Source organism: Oncorhynchus gorbuscha, linkage group LG04 (genome assembly GCF_021184085.1).
Source record: "Oncorhynchus gorbuscha isolate QuinsamMale2020 ecotype Even-year linkage group LG04, OgorEven_v1.0, whole genome shotgun sequence".
NCBI lineage: Eukaryota > Metazoa > Chordata > Actinopteri > Salmoniformes > Salmonidae > Oncorhynchus > Oncorhynchus gorbuscha.
This window is the reverse complement of record NC_060176.1, coordinates 17,444,555-17,465,853: the sequence shown is the minus strand read 5'-3', so window position 1 is coordinate 17,465,853 and position 21,299 is coordinate 17,444,555. Positions and strand designations below refer to the sequence as shown.

The following is a 21,299-nucleotide window of genomic DNA, read 5'->3' as shown; positions in this document are numbered from 1 at the left end:
ACGAAACGGGTAGGGACGCACCGCAATTTGTCCAATTGACAGTTTGGCAGAATGACCACCTATTCTGTTACAAAATGTTTTGTCTGTCTTTTCATTTTTCCAAACGGGAAACATTTAGCAACAAACTAGAGTTTCTATTGGACAAATTCAGGTAGAGCAATCCATTTCATTCTGCATCTGTGTTTCTTAAACGGTAAACTGTTTGTTGCAAGACATAATGAATACACCCCTGGTGACTGAACTCTTGACAACCAATGTGCACCCCACCTATATGGATCCCCTAAGAAAGGATTGTGGGATGACCTGTGTACAACACCGTTGGTTCCGAGGAAGAAGAGCACAAGGTGAGTTCATTTCCAGTGAATGAAGTCGTTACTTTCTAGTCATGCTGCATGTAGGACCCTAGTGTTAAGTCTACCAAGAAAACCATTTGTTTAATGAAAGCAACACTAGGTTCTAGGAACTGTTGCCCAATCTCAGTTGTGTACTACAGTACAACGGATACAATAGAAACATTGAGAGTTGGGGCTGTAATATTCATGAAGGAAAAACTAGTTAGTCATAACCCAGTTTCTACAACCTACCAAGCATAATGAGAATGGTCCCGTTCAGACGTTGCATGAATCAACCAACGGTTGTGTGTCGACTGTCATCGATTGACTGATTGTTCTAACATATGTGGTGAGATGATAGTTAAAATACATATCCAGGTGGTGTAAAATGTGGCATGCTTCAGTAACGCCTGGGCAGAGGAACGCGCCCAAACCTTATGGTTAGTTCCACAATGCCATAAAGATGCAGAGTAGACTTTAGACTGAAGGAGATCTAACACTACCAACTATGCGGAAAAAAAGCCATTAGTATCCTACATATTCTGTTGTGCATCTGTTACGCCTTGGGAGTATCCATATAAGGAAAAACCTTATTGGCAAATACGGTCCAACTTTCAAAGTCCTACTGAAAAGCCGCTTCTATTTCATGTCGAGAGCGCGCAAAGGGTGATGGTGCGCGTTCCACTCAGTCAATTGCATGTGTAATCATTTCGGCCGACACTGAAGATGGCGATGAGAGTAGCGTTCCGGTGCCTTACTGCAAACTTTTCCCCAGTACTGATTCAGCGTTCTCGACCTGTACAGATATCCGCAAGTCGGCTCTTATGGAAGGCCAACCCTGCACAGTCACTGAGCACCGCCTCACGACTGTCCACAGGTAACAATTTGTTACAATGTTGCCCAAATTGGCGCACTCGATGTTGCATGCTACATTTATTAACGTCACAATTGATGTACGGGTCTGTGGCTACACATTCCAGTCACAGAGGGGGGGATAATCGCACACTGTTTTGGTCAATCCCCCACCGTACATTTTTACACGTCAGTGAGAGAGTGTGAACCGCGATTTTTATATTTTTGTGGTCCGCATGTCCAGGTTTGTAAACCGTTTAGGACGCATTCCCTGCTACGATAAAGTTTGGGCGATGGGTCAAATAAAAAGTAGCCAAATGTTGGCCGTTACGTGGTCTAAAAGTAAACTATTCTCTCGTTAATCCCAGACAGAAATCAAGGGATTTTGTTTTTATGGAGTTCCAATGGACTTTTGTGATTCACTGACCAGCCTGTCGAACAACGGTCCCGCGTTAGGTTGGTTTAACCGTAACATGTTTTATTATATGGTCGCTTTCCATAAACTGCGATCTGGGATGTCCCCAAAAGAAGCCAGGTCGATTAAAGTTTTCATTTTCTTAGACGACACTGTAAAACGCGGTCTTAAAAAAAACATTAGGGCTTGTTAAGCACTCAAGACACCCACTGTCTCGTGCCCCAATGTAATGGATAATTACATAGAGCAAATCACGCACGAGTTTGGACGTAGGCAAGTCAAATGCTGGTCGGGAGTAACACATTTGAGCATACATCTATATTTAGCATATTTACCAAATTTGAAGTCTGCAAATAAATGCATGGTGTAATTTGTGGGTGGTGGTTTAGTCTAGAAATTCTATTGAATATCTCCATTAAGGTAAGGCTCTCTTGTCTTTCAGACAAACCAGCCATGCCTCAGCATCTTTCACAGTTCACAATCTGGTTCAAACCTGTATTTTTCTGCATGATGTGATGCTAGCATTGGAAACTGTTGATGCATTTAATTCCTCCCCAGCGTATTGACAGTGGTTGACATAAACCACGTTTTAATGTTTCTTGCTTGAACTGTGGATTACATATTTGTACAAAAAATATATAAAATATTACTAGTTAATTTAATATAATGAACAGCCCACATAGCAGATTAGAGGAAGGATGTTTAAATGTCTGTGCTCCCTCCCACCACTCATACTGTATACAACTATACTACAATGTACAGTAATAGCTAGAGAATGCTGGTACATTGTATGAGCAATTGACATCACAATGGTGATAGTAATACAATTCACATCTTGTTTGACATTACAGGGCTGAATGTGGGGCAGTGCATGAATGGTATCTTCTGCCACCTTCCAGTATTTTAAATGAAGTTTGCTGTTTTGCACAGTACTTTTTGGCTCTGGTCCATAGTACATTAGTGTCCTTTGGACAGTTAATAACAAGTGCAATGTTTGGGATGGGTACTTAGTTAGGTTGCCCCCCACTAGAGTTTGGAAACCCTAAATTAATGGTGGTGTACTCCTAGAACACAGAACAACGAAAATGTCAAGTTTTGGAGATTATGGCCATGTCAACTAGTCAGTGTAGTGTACTAATACATTATTAGTTTGAACATTAGTCTGCTGTTTTTCTATGCACATGCATCCCATTATCTGGTGTGAATATCTATTTTTACAGCCCTGAAATTCACAGACAAGCATGAGTGGGTACGAGTAGAGGGAGGAATTGGCACAGTTGGCATCAGCAACTTTGCTCAGGTAGGCAGTTTGGTTGATATTTTTTATCAATGATTTAGTGTGCTGCTGTTTCTAAATGACTTATCTGACATTTATTGGTCTACATAATGCCTGTATTGTCTTGAGAGATTTATTTTAGAACTTTGTACTTTGTCCTGCAATACAAAGACATATACCAGAATGACAATTTTACATATGTATGACTATTTTTTTAGGGTAATTGATTACTTGTATTATGCCTGGCTTAAAAATTGAGTCTCAATCTGATATTTGTGCAAGAACTTGAAGTTTACCACAACATACATTGGCCTTATTTTATGCTTTCCCAGAATTTCCTCAATGTGTACTTCAAATATGAATATTTTGTGTTGCAAATTCTGTGTAGCTGCTAAAATTTTAGAATTTGTGTCCCTCCATTGTAGGAAGCATTAGGTGATGTGGTATATTGTGGACTCCCTGAGGTGGGGCAAAAACTTGAACAAATGGGTGAGATTTTTTTCCAGGTTTAAGTTTCCTCCCACAAGTAAATGACTCTTGTGACCACGAGCTTTGTTGCCAATAAGGAGCGTCATGCATGTCCTTTGCTTGTGTTTCAGAGGAGTTTGGTGCTTTGGAAAGTGTGAAGGCTGCTAGTGAGCTGTACTCTCCGCTGACTGGAGAGGTAACTGAAATCAACACAGAGCTGGCAGTCAACCCTGGACTAGTGAATAAATCCTGCTACGAAGTGGGTGAGTATCTTATGCAAGAACAAGTGACAAGTCAAATCAGTTGATAATTTAGCAGACCCTCTTATCCTGAGTGACTTACAGGAGAAAATGAGGGTTGTTTTGCTCAAGGGCACATCAACAGATCTTCACCTATTCCGCTTTGGTTTTCCAACCAGCGACCATTCGATTACTGGGCCAATGCTCTTAACCACTATGGTACTTGCCACCTTATGTGAATTATTATATATATATTTTTTTGGTGAATACTCATTCAACACAGTTATTAACCCCCCCCGTCCTGACAATTTTACTGATGGTTGTTCTCCTTTGACTTCCAGGTTGGCTAATTAAGATGACTATTGACAACCCTGCAGAACTTGATGGCCTCATGGACGATTGCTCCTATGAGAAATTTATCAAATCACTTGATGAGTAGACTGCTTGACTCTCCATGTTCTTTTTTAAAATGTTATTTTTAATGATGATTACAGGTCTTTCACACTAATCCTATCTGGACTGGCTGTAAAATCTCAGCTAAAAATATTATATAAAGTAGCCATATTTATTTTGACTGTAATTGTTTAATCACCAAGATAACCTAAATGATAATTAAAAATGCTCACCTAGGTGCTTTTGCTGATTAAACCAGAAGACAACCTGAAGGGTTTGTTCCCGTGTCCTGTTGGCACAATGATAAATCCTGTTGGTACAATGATAAATCCTGTTGGTACAATGATAAATCCTGTTGGCACAATGATAAATCCTGTTGGCACAATGATAAATCCTGTTGGCACAATGATAAATCCTGTTGGTACAATGATAAATCCTGTTGGCACATAAATAAGAGTTGATCACTTCAGGTGCTTTGTTTGAACTGACAAAAATGCAGAGAAGTGGCAACAGGTTGGAAAGTGATCGGAAATGAGAAGTCAAATACAATAAATACAATCCATGGTTTTTTCATTATGGCTTTTCTATTCCATCTGGTGGGAAGGGTGGAATACAGTACTATTCACTTGCTTTACATAAACTACCTTAAGTCATTATCTAAGTCTAAACTTAACTTAATTTAATGTCTGGCAATGCAAGACTAGTCAAAACCAAACCTTGGCTGGTAGCCTGGCACTTCCAAAGACTCCCACACTTGCAGATTGACATTTTTCAGCAAGATCACCTTCTTTAGAACAAGACTACAGCAAGAATCAAATCTATTTGTGATATTTTCCCATTTTGAGGTAACATCTGACATCAGGAATATGTGGATAATATTGCATTTGTTGTGCTGTTTGTACACACTGCCTGTGATGATTGACATGGCTCACTAATATCTACTGCTATACATATCATTCTTAGTATATGTTTTTGGTGTAGGCCTATATATGCATAGATTGCATTTGGATTATTCGTTGTGTTATTTGGGTTACCTGGATTTGTTCTGACATATCTTGTTTTTGATTATTTGTGTACTTGTTTGGCATTGTTAGGAGCTAGGAACCCAAGCATTTTGCTGCACCTGCTAAACTGTGTGTGACCAATAAAATTTGATTTGATATGCTGCTGCTGTATTTCCCAACCCAAGTGATTCAAGTTAATGGTAACTGAAAGTTACACAAGTGATATTAACACAATATATCTGCACAGTATCATTGATTTATTAACACATAATAAGCCCAGTCAGTTAATGGAACAGTAGTTTACATTGTAAAGGGGATATTTCACATACTGTGAAGGGTGTGTGTGGACCTATTCCTAGAAATTACCCTGCTTGAAACTAGACCTTTTGTTCTGATGCCTAACTGGTGAAAACCCAAGAGATAGAGAAGCACTTGTCATTGCTACATTGACCTTGACCTTTGCCCTTAGATTAAGATCGAGATGAGGTGCAAGGGGGATTGATCAATGATTAATGGGCACAGGCTCAGTGCAGCAGAGAAACTAAGCATATATTTGACTTTGTTTTATTTTTATTTAACCTTTAACTATGAATGGGGCTTTACTACTTTTACAGGAGAATACAATTTGGCTGTCGGACAGAAAATATCCTTCCAGGATGGTCCTCTCTTGACACAATGAGCAAAGTGATGGTGTTGCTGTTTGTGCATGAACGTATTAGGGTTAAATATTTGGACAACACTCCTATAATGAAAACATGTAATTCATAATGATCATTACAACAATGAGAATGGAAAATTGGGTGATACTCAAGAGAAATTGGCTATCTGAAACAGGCCCGTAAAAGTGAAATATGTGTAACTTTATTGTGCGACTGCAGTGACCCCTTGTGGTGTACCTACATATAAATCTTGATTTGGTTGGACGACCATTATATAAAGAACAAATAATCTGTCATGCATGCATACTGGTTGTTTCAATATGTGTTGTATTGGGACTTGAATAGGATAAACAAAGCACGTTATTACTCAGCATTATGCCACAATAAGATTTGGTTTACTATCAAAAAGACGTACAAAAAGCTCATTCGATCTGAATGCATTCTGAACAAGATATATTTTTGAACTCAAACTCTTCACACGTGAATATTAGTACATCCGGTTGACACTCCATTGCGTCTACCATTGGCTGCCATCTATATATCCCACAATGCACAATTTTAGGACTTCCTTTTTCCTTTCGGCCATTTTCCGCCCCAGACGGTATGTTGAAATAAGCTCACTATTTTTCAGACGAAATCGCTCATCATCCTCAAATATATCGAAGTTGATGTGACTTTTATGTATTTATTGCGAAAGTTTCTGACGTTGTCGTTAAGAATATATGACTATTGACGAGTTTGTTGAGCTAAATGCCAAGATAAATGCGACCCAGATAGGTTGACAACTGAACCTATCTGGGTTGTAGACGCATGTATGTCTTATGTTGTCAGTGACTTTACAAGTGTTTCATTGTGAGTCATTATCACAGTAAAATATACGTCTGTTTGTGTTGGAATTCATTGTTGCACACGAGCTTGCCTTGACATGATGGCTATCTAATTGGCTAACATTTAGCCTATTAAGCACTTCGTCAGCCATTTTTTTTACTCTGCTTGATGGGTTGATCTTATTGCTAAATGTGATTACCTTCTACGCCTACATGTGTTAATGTCAACTTCTGTTTCAGGGAAGTAGGCAACCATGGCACCCAGCCGGAATGGCATGCTTTTGAACCCACACTTCCACAAAGACTGGCAGACGAGGGTGCGCACCTGGTTCAACCAGCCCGCAAGGAAGACTCGCAGGTAGGCCTTGATTAGTGACTTTAGTTAAGTAAAGTATAATGGTTGTATAAATGGTAACTTTTGGTTGAACTGTGTTACGTTTCAAACGTCTACTGTATGCAAACCTACCAGCTATTAACTAGCATGGTTATGTGACATATCGAGTTGGTTAAGTAGCAGTGTGGATTGAATGATGCTATGGTGTAATTTTGTTGTGTAGGTGATGGTCATTCAAATATAACTTTCTATATAAACTCGGCAACAACAAAAAAGAAACATCCCTTTTTCAGAATCCTGTCTTTTAAAGATAATTTGTGAAAATCCAAATAACTTCACAGATCTTCATTGTAAAGGGTATAAACACCGTTTCCCATGCTTGTTCAATGAACTAATTAATGAACATGCATCTGTGGAACGGTCTTTATGACATTAAGGTCACCAAACAGGCCTTTCTACTGACTCCGAAAACACCAAGAAAGATGCTCAGGGTCCCTGCTCATCTGCGCGAACGTGCCTTACGCATTCTGCAAGGAGGCATGAGGACTGCAGATGTGGTCAGGGCAATAAATTGCAATCTCTGTACTGTGAGACGCCTAAGACAGCGCTACAGGGAGACGGGACGGACAGCTGATTGTCCTCGCAGTGGCAGACCACGTGTAGCAACACCTGCACAGGATCGGTACATCTGAATATCACACCTGCGGGACAGGTACGGGATGGCAACAACTGCCCGAGTTACACCAGGAACGCACAATCCCTCCATCAGTGTACAGACTGTCCGCAATAGGCTGAGAGAGGCTGGACTGAGGGCTTGTATGCCTGTTGTAAGGCATGTCCTCACCAGAAATCACCGGCAACCACATCACCTATAGGCACAAACCAACCGTCGCTGGACCAGACAGGACTGGCAAACGGTGCTCTTCACTGACGAGTGACGGTTTTGTCTCACCATGGGTGATGGTTGGATTCGAGTTTATTGTCGAATGAATGAGCGTTACACCGAGCCCTGTACTCTGGAGCGGGATCGAGGTGGAAGGTCCGTCTTGGTCTGGGGCGGTGTCACTGCATCATCGACCTGAGCTTGTCATTGCAGGCAAAATCAATGCTGTGCATTACAGGGAAAACATCCTCCCTCGTGTGGTACCCTTCCTGCAGCCATACTGCTCATTCTGTGTGATCTGTGTTCTGCCATGGCCAGATCTCAATCCCATTGAGTACATCTGGGACCTGTTAGATCGTAGGGTGAGTGCTAGGGCCACCCCCCTGGGAACTTGCAGGTGGAAGACTGGGGTAGCATCTCTCAGCAAGAACTGGCAAATCTGGTGCAGGCCATGAGATGCACTGCAGGACTTAGTATCTGGTGTAGCCACCCGCTGCTTGATTTTGCCCCCCCACCCCTTTGTTCAGGAACATATTATTCAATTTCTGTTAGTCACGTGTCTGGAACTTGTTCAATTTGTATGAATCTTATATTCCTACAGATATTTACATATTTTAAGTTTGCAGAAAATAAACACTTGACAGTGAAGATGTTTTCATCTTTTTTGCTGAGTTTATGAAAAGACTCCTCATTTTTCAGGCGAAAGGCCCGTCAAATCAAGGCTCGTCGTATTGCCCCACGTCCTGTGGCTGGTCCTCTCAGGCCTCAAGTCAGGTGTCCCACCATCAGGTATCACACCAAGGTGCGCGCCGGACGTGGCTTCACCCTGGAGGAGCTCAAGGTAAGAGGGAAATTAACAGTACATTTACCTTTCGAATAATAACCTCCAGGTTTATGCAGTGTTAGTTCATTGTAAGACTGAACAGCCTGAAAGACAGGTTTGAGTTTTTATTGAATATATTTTAGCTTGCAGACTACTAGAACCTTTTACAGCAATCAAGTGATGACAAATCTCTGGAATCTCTGTACCTCGAGGTCTCAATTTGAACCTATTTGCTGATGTCTGCTTGTTTTAATGTGTGCTGTGCATATAAAAAAAACTCAAAGCTTGTCAATTGAGTAATAACTTTGGACTCAAGACAGTTATTAACTCATTTGTTTGACAAGCTTTTTGTCTTAATGTAGCAATCTACTTGTATTGAATTATGTGCAAGCCTTCACACTCCTAAAAGTCCAGGCATGGCTAGCAACTAAATGCCCGACAGTTCTTAAATATTTGGTTCTTGCATGTGCTTTGTATTCTAGGCTGCCGGTATCCACAAGAAGACAGCCCGCACCATTGGCATCTCGGTTGACTCCCGCCGTCGCAACAGATCATCGGAGTCCCTGCAGGCCAATGTACAGCGCCTGAAAGAGTACCGCTCCAAGCTCATCCTCTTCCCCAGGAAGGCCTCCGCACCCAAGAAGGGAGACAGCACTGTAAGTGTCAGTCATAGAACATTGGGTTGGGTGTTTATAAACATGGGCACGCATAACCATATTGTTTAAGTGATTGCATAATTTGAAGGTCAGATGATAAATATTTGCAGTGTGAAGACTTTAGCATTCATGGATAACATTCCCTGTTAAAAGTGATTCTAGAATATTAGCTCATAACTGGGGTAATGATTGCAATTGTGATGAAAGCTGGAACGTGAGCAGCACTGGGCCTGCAGTCAAGTGATGACAAATTCTCCGGAATCTCTGTACTACCTTGATGATTACATTTGAACCTATTATCTGATGACTGCCGGGTTCCTGTGTTCAGTGCCCATTCTGTAGTTTCTGAAACGACCCGTTGGAACAGTTTGGAGTTAAGATGTGGAAATTGGTTTTCAAGCAGGTCTGAAGGTTTTGAAATGTGTTTACTATTTTTTGTGCAGAGTTACATTGATCTGCAGTGGCAGGATATTAACCAGACTTTTGTGCTATAGATAATATTGTTTTAGACCTGTTGGAATGTCATTTAAAATATTGTTTACACAACAGATCTGCATGGTTATCTGGACTACAACTTATGTGACTACTTTATGTGCTCCGATTTAGATTCAGTTGGTGTGCAATTAAATGTTTGAGGACTCTTCACCCCAGTTGCGTTTTAGATTGACTGTACCGTCTTGCATGTGCACATGGTAGATGTTACTTTTCCTGAATGTATTAAAACCTTTCCCTTTCTCCAGGAGGAGGAAATCAAGATGGCCACGCAGCTCTCTGGTGCTGTCATGCCTATCAAGAATGTACGTATCACACATTCATATCCCTTGATTACCCCGCCCAAAAAATTCAGTTCATGTTCTTTATAATTCACTGAGCATTGATTAGGGTTATTGTCTGTAAATGGGAAGGCCAGGTCATAATTGAAATATTAGGATATTTCTTGAGTATATGTATTGGTTAGAGCTCTTTCAGGATTCAAGTGATGACAAATTCTCCGGAATCTCTGTATTACCTTGATGATTCTCTTTGAACCTATTATCTGATGACTGCCAGATTGTGTGCTGGGCCTTAACTTATAGAAGTGGACACATAAATAATTAAGGCATTGGTTAATGATATGGGACTCTGCTAATCCATTCATTGTATGACTTTCTCTTTGACTGAAATGCCCCTCTACTCTTGATGAGTATATCTTTACATCAACATTGTTGTTAATTGGCTCTTCTCCCTCTGCTGCAGGTGCACAAGAAGGAGAAAGCCAGGGTGATTTCTGAGGATGAGAAGAACTTCAAGGCTTTCGCCAGCCTGCGTATGGCTCGTGCCAATGCTCGTCTCTTCGGCATCCGTGCCAAGAGGGCAAAGGAGGCGGAGGCGGAGAGTATTGACAAGAAGAAATAAACCGCTAGTTTCTATGGAACTTTCCAAAATAAAAGAACGTGTACAATTTTACTGGTCATTTTTCAATATGAAGGGTCATGTTTGTTACCATCTTGTACTCTTAATTTTTTATTGCAGTTGTGGGGACATTACTGATCAATGATGATACACAACTTTGGGACATCAGAAAGATAGATTTTCATGCTTTAGTATTTCAGTGATCACATTTGATGGATTATAGAAATGCAGGCATTTGATGCGAACATTAAATAGAATGTTGACTGTTGCCCAAGAGACCAATGGGTGGAATTTATCTTGCCCAGTCACTACCAGCAGGTGGTGGTTGTGCTACGTTGTAAATCCCTCACCCTGGCATTTTCAAATTTGATGTGGAAACCAGTCTCCCGAATATGTGCTATACACTTTGGAAGTGGCCTTTTTGAATCGTCTCCAACGAGTCAAATGGAGAACAATAGTCCTTAACCCCAAAAATTCATAAGGCGTCTGGCAGGAGTAAATTCATCCACAAACTCTTATCTTAAATTACTGCATTCATTAATTTCATATGAACCCGTTCAAAAGATTAGGGGATGTAAAGCCAAAGTGGTGGTAATTTTCAAAGCGTTTTTGATTCCCGTACTTTGAATTCCTAAATATGAAATGGACTGCATTGTGAAAAAAACCATCTACAAAACTTCAATAGAATGTGGTGTCCTTGGCACGTCTACTGGCTCAGAATAGTTCACTGCTAGCTCAACCAGAACCTTGTGTGATTGACTTATGAGCAATGCTCCAGCCTTCTAAAAGTTCATTTAAAATGTGGTTTTGGGGGGGGTTTTGTGTGGAATTACTAGATCCTCAACCTAGCCCTGAAGGGCAGGTGCATGGATCAGAAAATCAGTCAGATCTTGTGTGACCACCTTTTGCCTCACACAGCACAAGGCATCTCCTTTGCATGGTGCCGATTGTGGTATGTTGTACCACTCTTCAATGACTGCGACGTTGCTGGATATTGGCGGGAAAGGGAACGCGCTGTCATACATGTTGATCCAGAGCATCCCAAACATGCGTAACATCTGGTGACTGCTGGCTGTGGAAGAACTGGGACATTTTCAGTTTCCAGGAATTGTGTACAGAGCCTTGCGCATTGGGGCTGTGCATTATGCTGAAACGTGGTTCATGGCAGGGGCTCAATGGCTTAACAATGGGGCTCAGGATCTCTGCATTCAAATTGCCATTGATAAAATGTAATTATGTTTATAGTTTATGCTTGCCCATACCACCACCACCATTATGGGACACTGTACATAACGTTGACATTAGCAAACCGCTCGCCCACATGACGCCATACATCGTCTGCCATTGCCCAGTACAGTTCAAACCAGGATTCATCCATGAAGAGCACACTTGTCCAGCATGCCAGTGGCCATTGAAGTGGCTACGATGCCGAACTGCAGTCAGGTCAAGACCCTGGTGAGGACAAAGAGCATGCAGATGAACTTCCCTGAGACGGGTTCTGACAAGTTGTGCAGAAATTCTTCAGTTGTGCAAACCCACAGTTTCATCAGCGGTCCAGGTGGCTGGTCTCAGACGATCCTGCAGGTGAAGAAGCTGGATGTGGTGGTTCTGGGCTGGCGTGGTTACAAGTGGTCTGCGGTTGTGAGGCCAGTTAGATGTACCACCAAATTCTCTAAAATGACAGAGGTGGCAAATGGCAGAGAAAATAACATTCTACTCTCTGGCAACAACCCTGGTGGACATTCCTGCAGTAAGCATGCCAATTGCTGTGTAACAAAATGCACATTTTAGAGTGGCCTTTTATTGTCCCCAGCACAAGGTGCACCTGTGTAATGATGCTGTTTAATCAGTTTGTTGATATGCCACACCTGTCAGGTGGAAGGTTTATCTTGGAAAATGAGAAATGTTCACTAAGGGATGTAAATACATTTTTGCACAACATTTGAGAGAAATAAACTTTTTGTGCATATGGAACATTTCTGGAATCTTATATTTCAGCTCATGAAACATGGTACCAACACTTTAAAGGGGGAAACCTAGTCAGTTGTACAACTGAGTGAATTCAACTGAAATGTGTCTTCCGCTTTTAACCCACACCCTCTGAATCAGAGGTGCTGGGGGCTGCTTTAATTGACATCCATATGTTGTTTTTTTCAGTATACAAGTGCCTTCGGAATGTATTCAGACCCCATTGATTTTTTCCACATTTTTTTACGTTACAGCATTATTCTAAAATGGATTAAATAAAAATAATTAATCAGCAATATACACACAACACCCCATAATGACAAAGCAAAAACAGGTTTTTAAAAATGTTTGCAAAAACCCCCGGAAAAACCTTATCTACATAAGTATTCAGACTGTCAATTTTGACTGTCTCAAAATTGAGCTCAGGTGCATCCTGTTTCCATTGATCATCCTTGAGCTGTTTCTACAACTTGGTTGAAGTCCACCTGTTGTAAATTCTATTGATTGGACATGATTTGGAAAGACACACACCTGTCTATATAAGATCCCACAGTTGACATTGTATGTCAGAGCAAAAACCAAGCCATGAGGTCGAAGGAATTGCTTGTAGAGCGCCGAGACACAGATCTGAGGAAGTATACCAAAAATGCCTGCAGCATTGAAGGTCCCTAAGAGCACAGTGGCCTCTATCATTCTTAAATGGAAGAAGTTTGGAACCACCAAGACTCTTCTTAGAGCTGGCTGCCTGGCCAAGCTGAGCAATTGGTCAGGTGAGGTGACCAAGAACCCAATGGTCACTTTGACAAAGCTCTAGAGTTCCTCTGTGGAGATGGGAGAACCTTCCAGAAAGACAACCATCTCTGCAGCACTCCACTAATTAGGCCTTTATGGTAGAATGGTCAGACGGAAGCCACTCCTCAGCAGTAGGAACTGGGAGACTAGTCAGGAATGAGGGAAAGGTCAACGGAGCTAAGTACCTGCTCCAGAGTGCTCAGGACCTGGGGCGAAGGTTCACCTTTCCTAAGCACACAGTCAAGACAATGCAGGCGTGGATTCGGGACAAGTCTCTGAATGTCCTTGAGTGTCCTTGAAATTGCTGTGCAGCGACACTCCCCATCCAACCTGACAAAGCTTGAGAGGATCTGTAGAGAATGGGAGAAACTCCCCAAATACAGGTGTGCCAAGCTTGTAGCGTCATACACAAAAAGACTCGATGCTGTAATCCCTGCCAAGGTGCTTCAACAAAGTACTGAGTAAAGGGTCTGAATACTTATGTAAATGTGATTTTTATTTTTAATAAATTGGCGGAAATGTCTAAACCTGTTTTTGCTTTGTCATTATGGGGTACTGTGTGTAGATTGAGGGGAACAAATAATTGAATTAATTTTAGAATTAGGCTGTAACCTAACAAAATGTGGAAAAAGTAAAGTGGTCTGAATACTTTCCTAAGGCACTGTACATTGACATTTGACCACCAATATGGTATTCTCATGCACCTGATACCTGCACTGTGAGTAATATCCTGGGGAAGAGAGAACCACAGAAAAGGCAGAATCTGTGTCAACATAAGGACAGGGGCGATGAAGTCTGACAGCATTGTTCCTATGCCCCTCTGCTAGAATGACTGCCACAGCATGATGTCTCAAAGTTACTTGAATGTCAACTGTAGCAATGTGCTATAATAGCAATTATACAACCAATACACTGTAGCTTTTGACTAATGTATAGGAAGGCAGCCTTGAGGTGTGTGGGCTTTACCTTAAAAATGAATGCAGTATCGTGCTTCTACAGCATTGCTTGCTGTTTGGGGTTTTAGGCTGGGTTTCTGTACAACACTTTGTGACATCAGCTGAAGAATTGCTCTATACATTTGATTTGATATCAAATTGAATGTATTCTGGCTTTGTATGATGTCATGTCTCTTGATTTGCTCAGCAGTGTTCATGGGCGGAGGCGGGGAGGGCAGTGGAAGTATTAAGCAACGTCCCATTTCCTCTGCTCCTGCACACTCTGTCAGCCACGACAACCTCTGACCTGAGCAGAATAAAAGATCAGGTGAGAACCGCACAAGATTCTGTCTCTACCAGGTGTGCTTTAATGTCTTCTGTTCTGATTATTTACTTCAGATTGTGCTGCTGGTTGTTTATTCATGTTCTGACTGACTTTTTGAGTGTTTAAACTGTAAGATGATACAATCTGTTCAATGTAGCTTTGACTTAGTCTTTCCCAAAACATAATTTATTAGTGTTTATTTCTTGAATGTTCTCCCCTAGGCCTGTATCATGGCCTTAGGATCCAACAGGAATCAATTGAAAGGTTTATGACTGACAGCTTTCATATTAGGTCACTCAATGAATAGTGTTGAGGTAAGAGGATAGGCTTCGTTTCCAATTCACTGAGCCATATTTAGATCAACTAGATCACGTTAAAACAAAAGCACACCAAATAGATTAAGTGGAAATTAGAGCAACCATAGCCAGTATGGGAGCCTCTAGAATCAATGAAGTATTGGGACTTTGCCCAAAAACCTACATGTAAGTCAATGTGTCTAAGAATATCTTAACACAGGGGACCTGCTGGGTGGAGGATTACATATGAAGTTACACCAACTCCTCACCAGTGCCTGCACAAATTCCATTTCATGTTTTCCATTATTTTTGTTACCTGAATGGCTGGAATCATTAAAGTTGGCTGGTATGTAAGTTCTCGTAATCAAAATTATTTTCTGTTATGTTGAAAGCAAGCAATCCATTTTTACGGGAAAACATTTGAACTACACAACATCATAATGTCTGCCTGGGAGCTGGAGTGGTATAAACAGCTAGATAGCAAGAGGACTCTTGATAAATATATGCTTAAGTACACAGGAAGTCCAGAGGGAGAGGCTTTAGTGTTGGCACAGCGGCAACAGATGGTTCTGCTTAAGAGCTACAGCATAATGGAGCTCAGGTGTATGGCCCAGGGCACTGCTGGGTCCTACTTGCAATGAATTCCCATCGAGTTTGAGACACAGGAGGTGAGAATCTAAGATGATAAGGTAACCATTCTTTAGGCTACAACTGCAGTTAACCCTCTTGCTACCGTGGCATCAAACCCCCTGTCGTTGCCATATTAATTATTGTACTCGCGAGCTAATGCACATTTACTTATAAGAATTATAACATGAAGGAAATCAGTTGATCACCATCAGAAGGTCATAGGTCAATGAAACAGCACTATCTCTGTTTTATAGAGACAGAAAGCCTTGGAAGGGAGGATGTTTCCTGCTGCAGGGTTTGTTGATGTGATCATGATGAGGGACAAACAGCCCAGTAAAGCGAATAATTAAAATAGAGCCAAGCGTTTAGTCGAGTGCTGTTTGAATATGTAGCTCTCTGCCCAATGCTGATTAGCCTCCCTATTCGCTGCCAATAGTCTTTACGGAGGCCTAGTTTTTATAAGGAGCAAGACCCCAAATGTGTACCTGTGGAGTGCTCCTTGACTGACCACCGGTCAAGGAGGTGAAATCAACAACAGAGGCCATAGGATGTATTACCACCATTGATGTTGTATCCTCGTTAGAGAACATTTGGAGAGGAATTGCTAAGTCAGACATTTTCTCTGCATCCCAGAATAGGTTTCACGCAGGCATATAGTGCACTTTAATTATTTTACCCAGCCTATTGTCATCCAAGTGGGAAGGCAGAAAGGATATGTGCTGTAGGTGGGACCCCCACCACTTATAATTGCTACAGTTAAGTGCTTTGAGAGGGAAATGTACACCTCTGAACACACTTCATTGTCAGCTGGAAAGCTATCATGTTATATAATTTTTAGCGAGTTCACAAAAACGATATGGGCCTTGTGGGTGGGCTGAAAAAGGCTTCATATGAAGAGAACAGAGTGTATGTGTGTGTGTCAAATTATTTTAAAACCTGCCCAACACTTGTTGATATTCAGATCATTATAGCATTAGCTATAGCCCTTCTATTGGTATTAAATAGTCTAAAACATGTAGGTGTGTGAGAGAGAGAGTGCATGGATGAGAGAGAGAGAGAGAGAGAGAGAGAGAGAGAGAGAGAGAGAGAGAGAGAGAGAGAGAGAGAGAGAGAGAGAGAGAGAGAGAGAGAGAGAGAGAGAGAGAGAGAGAGAGAGAGAGAGAGAGAGAGAGAGAGTATTTCCTGTTATTTACAAGAGTAGCACTGACTGCGATTAATCTCCATTGTTTCTCCATTAGAGCTCAGTGTCACTTAGGATCCTTAGCTGTCTGGCCAGCCACATCAGGGCGTTCACACACAACATGTTGTGCCATCACCTGAGGATCTGTCTAATTCAATATCTGCTGTTTGACTGTCAAGTGTCTCCTCCTGTGTTTCCTGGGGTTGTAATTATTGAGCTCCGTTAAAGACAGCAGTCCTTTCAATGATACTAAAAGTCATATCTAGCCACTGGGAGTAATGTAGTTACATTGTGTCATACTAATAGGCCTATTACTGGAGGGAGAAACTATGTATCTCTTACTTGATGTAATTGAGTGAATATTTCTGGGTGGATTGCAGACACTTATTTTGCCTTTGAGCTGAGCAGATATGATCTGGCAACAAGGTACTATCTTGCAGTGTTTGATATGCAGCGACAAGCCAGTAATACAAATGCAAGCCATTGGAATTTCTTGTGGGGGGGAAAGCCTCACATTGTATGTGGACAGTATAATATGTAGCCCATTAGTGTTGAGGAAAACAACATTTGTGGTTGTATATTTGTAATGTGTATGCTTTTAATTGTCTGTTGGTCACTGTATTTTATTTGATCAATAGCAGATTAAATCAAAAGGCTAATCAACAAATGCATAAATGCTCTGGTGGTCAATTTTAGCTAAGGCTCATGTGAAAATGAGCAGAAAGGTGAGATGATTAGTGTGGAACAGCCGCCAAGAGAGTGTTCTTGTATCGCTATTGTGAACCGCTGTCGCACCTCTACGTCTCCCCCTAGCGGATTCTGGTGACATTGCACGCGTTATCGGTGTCGTTTGGCAGATCCACTCCCTCGCTCTGCTATCACACACCCCTTGCTTCTACCACTTTCCCTCCACTGTTCCTGAGTTTCGGAAATCAAGCAGTGTGTTGAAGGAAAGGTAACAACAAGTGTAAGTTCAGGGGACCACGTCAGGTAGGAACAAGCAGCAAGTGTTTGGATGTATTATTTTGAAGCATGTTATGCAAGTTTCTGAATGATTGAGGTAATCGAACAAAATAATATTATTGCAGAGTATTTTTGGAATAGTATACGTTCATGTTGTATTGTTATATCATTCATTGTGAAATGCTTGGATTCATTTAGAGGTTGTTGTGCTGCATTGATAAACGACCAGTTAAGCCAGTAATGTAGATCAGTTTATATATATTATGTGACGATAATTGAATGAATAAGGCAGTCGCGCTTCTCTCTGTCATCCTCAACAAATCATGCTATAGTTATCGTAGGAAATCATTTGGGTTGAGACCAAAGTTGAGAACAAAATCTGTATGAGTTGCTTAGTTGGATATAAGTCATGTCAATTACAATTGGACAAGTCTTGAGTAGTCATTTACCAAGCTTAGCTGTCTATAACTGACTCTCTACCAGATATAAGACACATATATAGTAGATAGACACAGTGTATATGAAATTCACGTGCTACGCCCGGTTTAACATGATCAGGGAAGGGTGTGTGCCCATGCAGTTGTTGGTTCATTGGTCAGACAACAGGCTGGAGACATATTGCTGTTCAATAATAGGTTATGAGAATCTCATCTCCACATTTTATTTTTATCTGTAACATTTATAGATCAGCATTCTTATTTTTTGCATTTATGTTCCACCATCATATTATATGTCATTGCAATATATTGCAAAAATTATTATAAGAACATGGAACCAACTGAACGTTACAGGTGTTGGGCAGATTATTTCGAACTAATTACAACTCTCGGTTATTGGTTGTTTTATAGTAGCCAATAATCTCAATATGTGTTATATTTTATGAGTCATATGAGCCCTTATCATTTGTTCTTATTGTATCTAACTACCTCGTCAAACACTTATGATTGCTGCCAAGGGCGCCTGATCTAATGTAACATAATTGCTTCAACCGAGCCTCACCCCACTGGAGAGCAGCAGCCGAATGACTGAAGGTCGCTGTCCATTGGCGGTGGTGCTGAAATAGGGCAATGTGGACTCTTGCGCCTGGGCAGGCTTTGTCAATATTATACTTTTTTACTGAGTAGTAATTCACCTGTTATTATTCAATCACCTTCATAGCCTACCTCATATGCAAACTTCTTCTGGTCTGAACTTGGATTCTGTTACTATTTATTTGGGTATCTGTAATTTGCTCCATTTAAGATTAGGATGATGGTAAGGTTCAATCACATGTTGTTTGTGGATGTATGCTATTTTGCAGATATTTAAAAGCCCAGTGCAGTCAAAAACGTGATTTCCCTGTGTTTTATATACATATTCACACTATGTTGGAATAATACTGTGACATTTTGAAAATGATTATGCCATTTTAGTTCAGGAGCTGATTGACAAGACCACCTGAAATGTCAACCTGTTTTGTTGGGATTGAGTTTTGGCCTGCCTTGTTACATCACCAGGCGGTAATTAGCCCAATAAGAAAGACAGTTCCAAACCTCTTTGCCAATAATAATCTAGTTTTCAGTTTGCCCCATTCAGACCACTCCCAGACAGTCCTAGCAAAATTATTGCTTGAGAAATTGCTCTTTGTTAAAAAAGTACTTTTGACCATTTTAATTGAAAACAATTACTTTTTGTGAGTCAGAAATTATTTGATAATGAGATAAAAACAGCTGCATTGGACCTTTAATTTGTGTTTTCTTTACATAGGTACAGTACCTGTGTGGAGTTTGAAGAGAAGGATGATTGGGGGCACACACTTTTTTAACCCAGTTGTGATGCTCATGGACAACTTTTTCATGAAGAACACATGAAAACACACTTTGGCTGGTCCTGAATCGTAAATGACTCTCCACAGCTTTCTGGTCATCTAATCACGACTCCCCAACCTCCATCCAGCTTGGCCCACCCTGTCTGTTATCTCTGCAGACATTAAAGGACACCTGTCTTCATCTCAAATACAGACCTCTGCAAGAACTCTTTTCCCTTTTGTAACATTCACTACCAAGTCCAAGGATCCATTCTTCTCTTCTATGTATCTAACTCAGTGAGATTTCAGTGCCCCGCTCGATTTGATTCCCTTAGCCATCCCTAGTAGTTCCCATTACTCTGAGCTCTCGGCAGCACCCACCCTCTCTTGCTCCTTACTGGTTGACTCCTTGGGTCCTGAGCCAGGATGAATGACGTCCAGGATGCTACCTCTCCAGGGGCCGCTCTAGGTGGCCCTGTCGCCTGCGTCTCCAAAGTGGAGCTGCGCGTCGCCTGCAAGGCCCTGCTGGACCGAGACACCCTGAACAAGTCTGACCCATGTGTCATACTCATGGTGCAGAACCAGGGACAGTGGACAGAGGTGAGTAACCCCCATCCCCTGTATGTCCCCAACCTACTGGCCTGGTAAAGTCTTAACTAACACGGTTCGTTAAGTACTGGTCCATAATGTACTGATTGTATGAACAATAAGCAATAGATGTTGATGCTAAAACAACTAAGCCTGTGAAGCACAAATGCCAGTAATGAGCTGCATAAGTATCTCTATGATGTTGACATGTAACATTGGGTAGTATGACCCCAGTTTATTAAAATAACAATGATTCCGTGTCTGACAGAGTTGGATAGCATGAGGTGAACCAGAGTGAGTGCTTGGTTCTACTGAATGGAAGGCATTGTCACCTTGCAGGATATAGCCGGCACAGTGGGAGGGGCAGCCTCTCTCCCCACCCTCCATTTCTCCATATCAAAGCTGAGCCATATTTAGAGAAAAAAAGTATTATCTGGAACGGCAGCTTGAAGACAGGAGTGAGATTTAAGGAGTGAGCTGTTTGTGTGAACGTGTCAGACTGAGGATGAAATCTTAATCTTGCTCCCATTATTCCAACAGCTGGGTAGTGCACCAGATCACAGAGAACAAAGTAGAGCCAGGGAGAAGTGACATATCTGGTGCTGGCTTGGTGGTATTGTTGCCATCTTCTTTTCTTTTGAAACTGATTCTGATTTATAGAGTAGCTACATGAAACTGAATTGAAATTCTCAAACAGATCACCGAGAACATTGTTCATAGGAGGAGGGACGGGGACAGGAAATCTTATTTTCCTTTTTATGCTTCTTCCTCTACTCTCCGTATCTCTTTCTCACTATCTCATTCTAAGTTGCGGGTCATAGTTTCTTGTCTGCCTTGGAATTACACTGGTACTCTATCTGTAATATGAGCTGGGGGTGTGTGAGTTATGAATAGCATATTTCCCATGATGCAGTGCTCCACTATATATGACTGATATTCTGTATATCTATAAGGCAGTTCGAATAAAGGTGGTTGCCAAAGAAATCCATCCATCTTTGTTCCTTCAGCCCATTGCTTTCCCATTTGAGATGGGATGATTTGTGAATGGATGATTTGAGATGGGATTCCAGCCTGGTACTATTTTGAACAGAAATGCAATGGTTAATTGGATCAGTCTAAAACATGCCATCTCAGTCTACAACTCAGTCATACACTGCTGCCAGAATCTAAACTGTGCCTAGATTCCTAAGTCATATATTGGCCTTTCTCTTTCATTCCAAAGATTGAAAAATTTTAAATAAAAAAACATGTTTTTTCTTAGTATTATATTTGACTAGCTCTAA

General features: G+C 41.2%; 3 protein-coding genes and 2 non-coding genes across 6 annotated transcripts in view; all 5 read left to right on the top strand.

Moving 5' to 3' along the window:
* The first annotated feature begins 889 nt into the window (after window positions 1-889).
* Window positions 890-5,141, top strand: LOC124033768 (glycine cleavage system H protein, mitochondrial-like). Its single transcript, XM_046346017.1, has 5 exons — window positions 890-1,209; window positions 2,820-2,899; window positions 3,301-3,364; window positions 3,475-3,606; window positions 3,924-5,141. The coding sequence occupies exons 1-5, from the start codon at window positions 1,059-1,061 to the stop codon at window positions 4,019-4,021; spliced, it is 525 nt and encodes a 174-aa protein (XP_046201973.1). The 5' UTR covers window positions 890-1,058; the 3' UTR covers window positions 4,022-5,141.
* Window positions 5,142-6,198: 1,057 nt separating this feature from the next.
* On the top strand, window positions 6,199-10,607 carry LOC124033767 (60S ribosomal protein L13-like). The gene is made up of 6 exons (XM_046346016.1): window positions 6,199-6,239; window positions 6,706-6,823; window positions 8,382-8,523; window positions 8,988-9,161; window positions 9,902-9,958; window positions 10,398-10,607. The coding sequence occupies exons 2-6, from the start codon at window positions 6,720-6,722 to the stop codon at window positions 10,554-10,556; spliced, it is 636 nt and encodes a 211-aa protein (XP_046201972.1). The 5' UTR covers window positions 6,199-6,239; window positions 6,706-6,719; the 3' UTR covers window positions 10,557-10,607.
* LOC124034764 lies at window positions 9,403-9,487 on the top strand. Its single transcript, XR_006838649.1, has one exon. It is a non-coding gene; the product is annotated as a small nucleolar RNA MBII-202 (small nucleolar RNA).
* Window positions 10,139-10,220, top strand: LOC124034765. Its single transcript, XR_006838650.1, has one exon. It is a non-coding gene; the product is annotated as a small nucleolar RNA MBII-202 (small nucleolar RNA).
* A 6,998-nt stretch (window positions 10,608-17,605) lies between the features above and the next one.
* LOC124033765 (copine-7-like) overlaps window positions 17,606-21,299 on the top strand; it is a 48,654-nt gene continuing 44,960 nt past the window's right edge. For both annotated transcript variants that reach the window (XM_046346015.1, XM_046346014.1), the window contains exons 1-2: window positions 17,606-17,669; window positions 19,389-20,028. In XM_046346015.1, coding sequence (XP_046201971.1) covers window positions 19,855-20,028 — 174 coding nt within the window. In that variant the 5' untranslated portion in view covers window positions 17,606-17,669; window positions 19,389-19,854. The remainder of the gene's footprint in view (window positions 17,670-19,388; window positions 20,029-21,299) is intronic.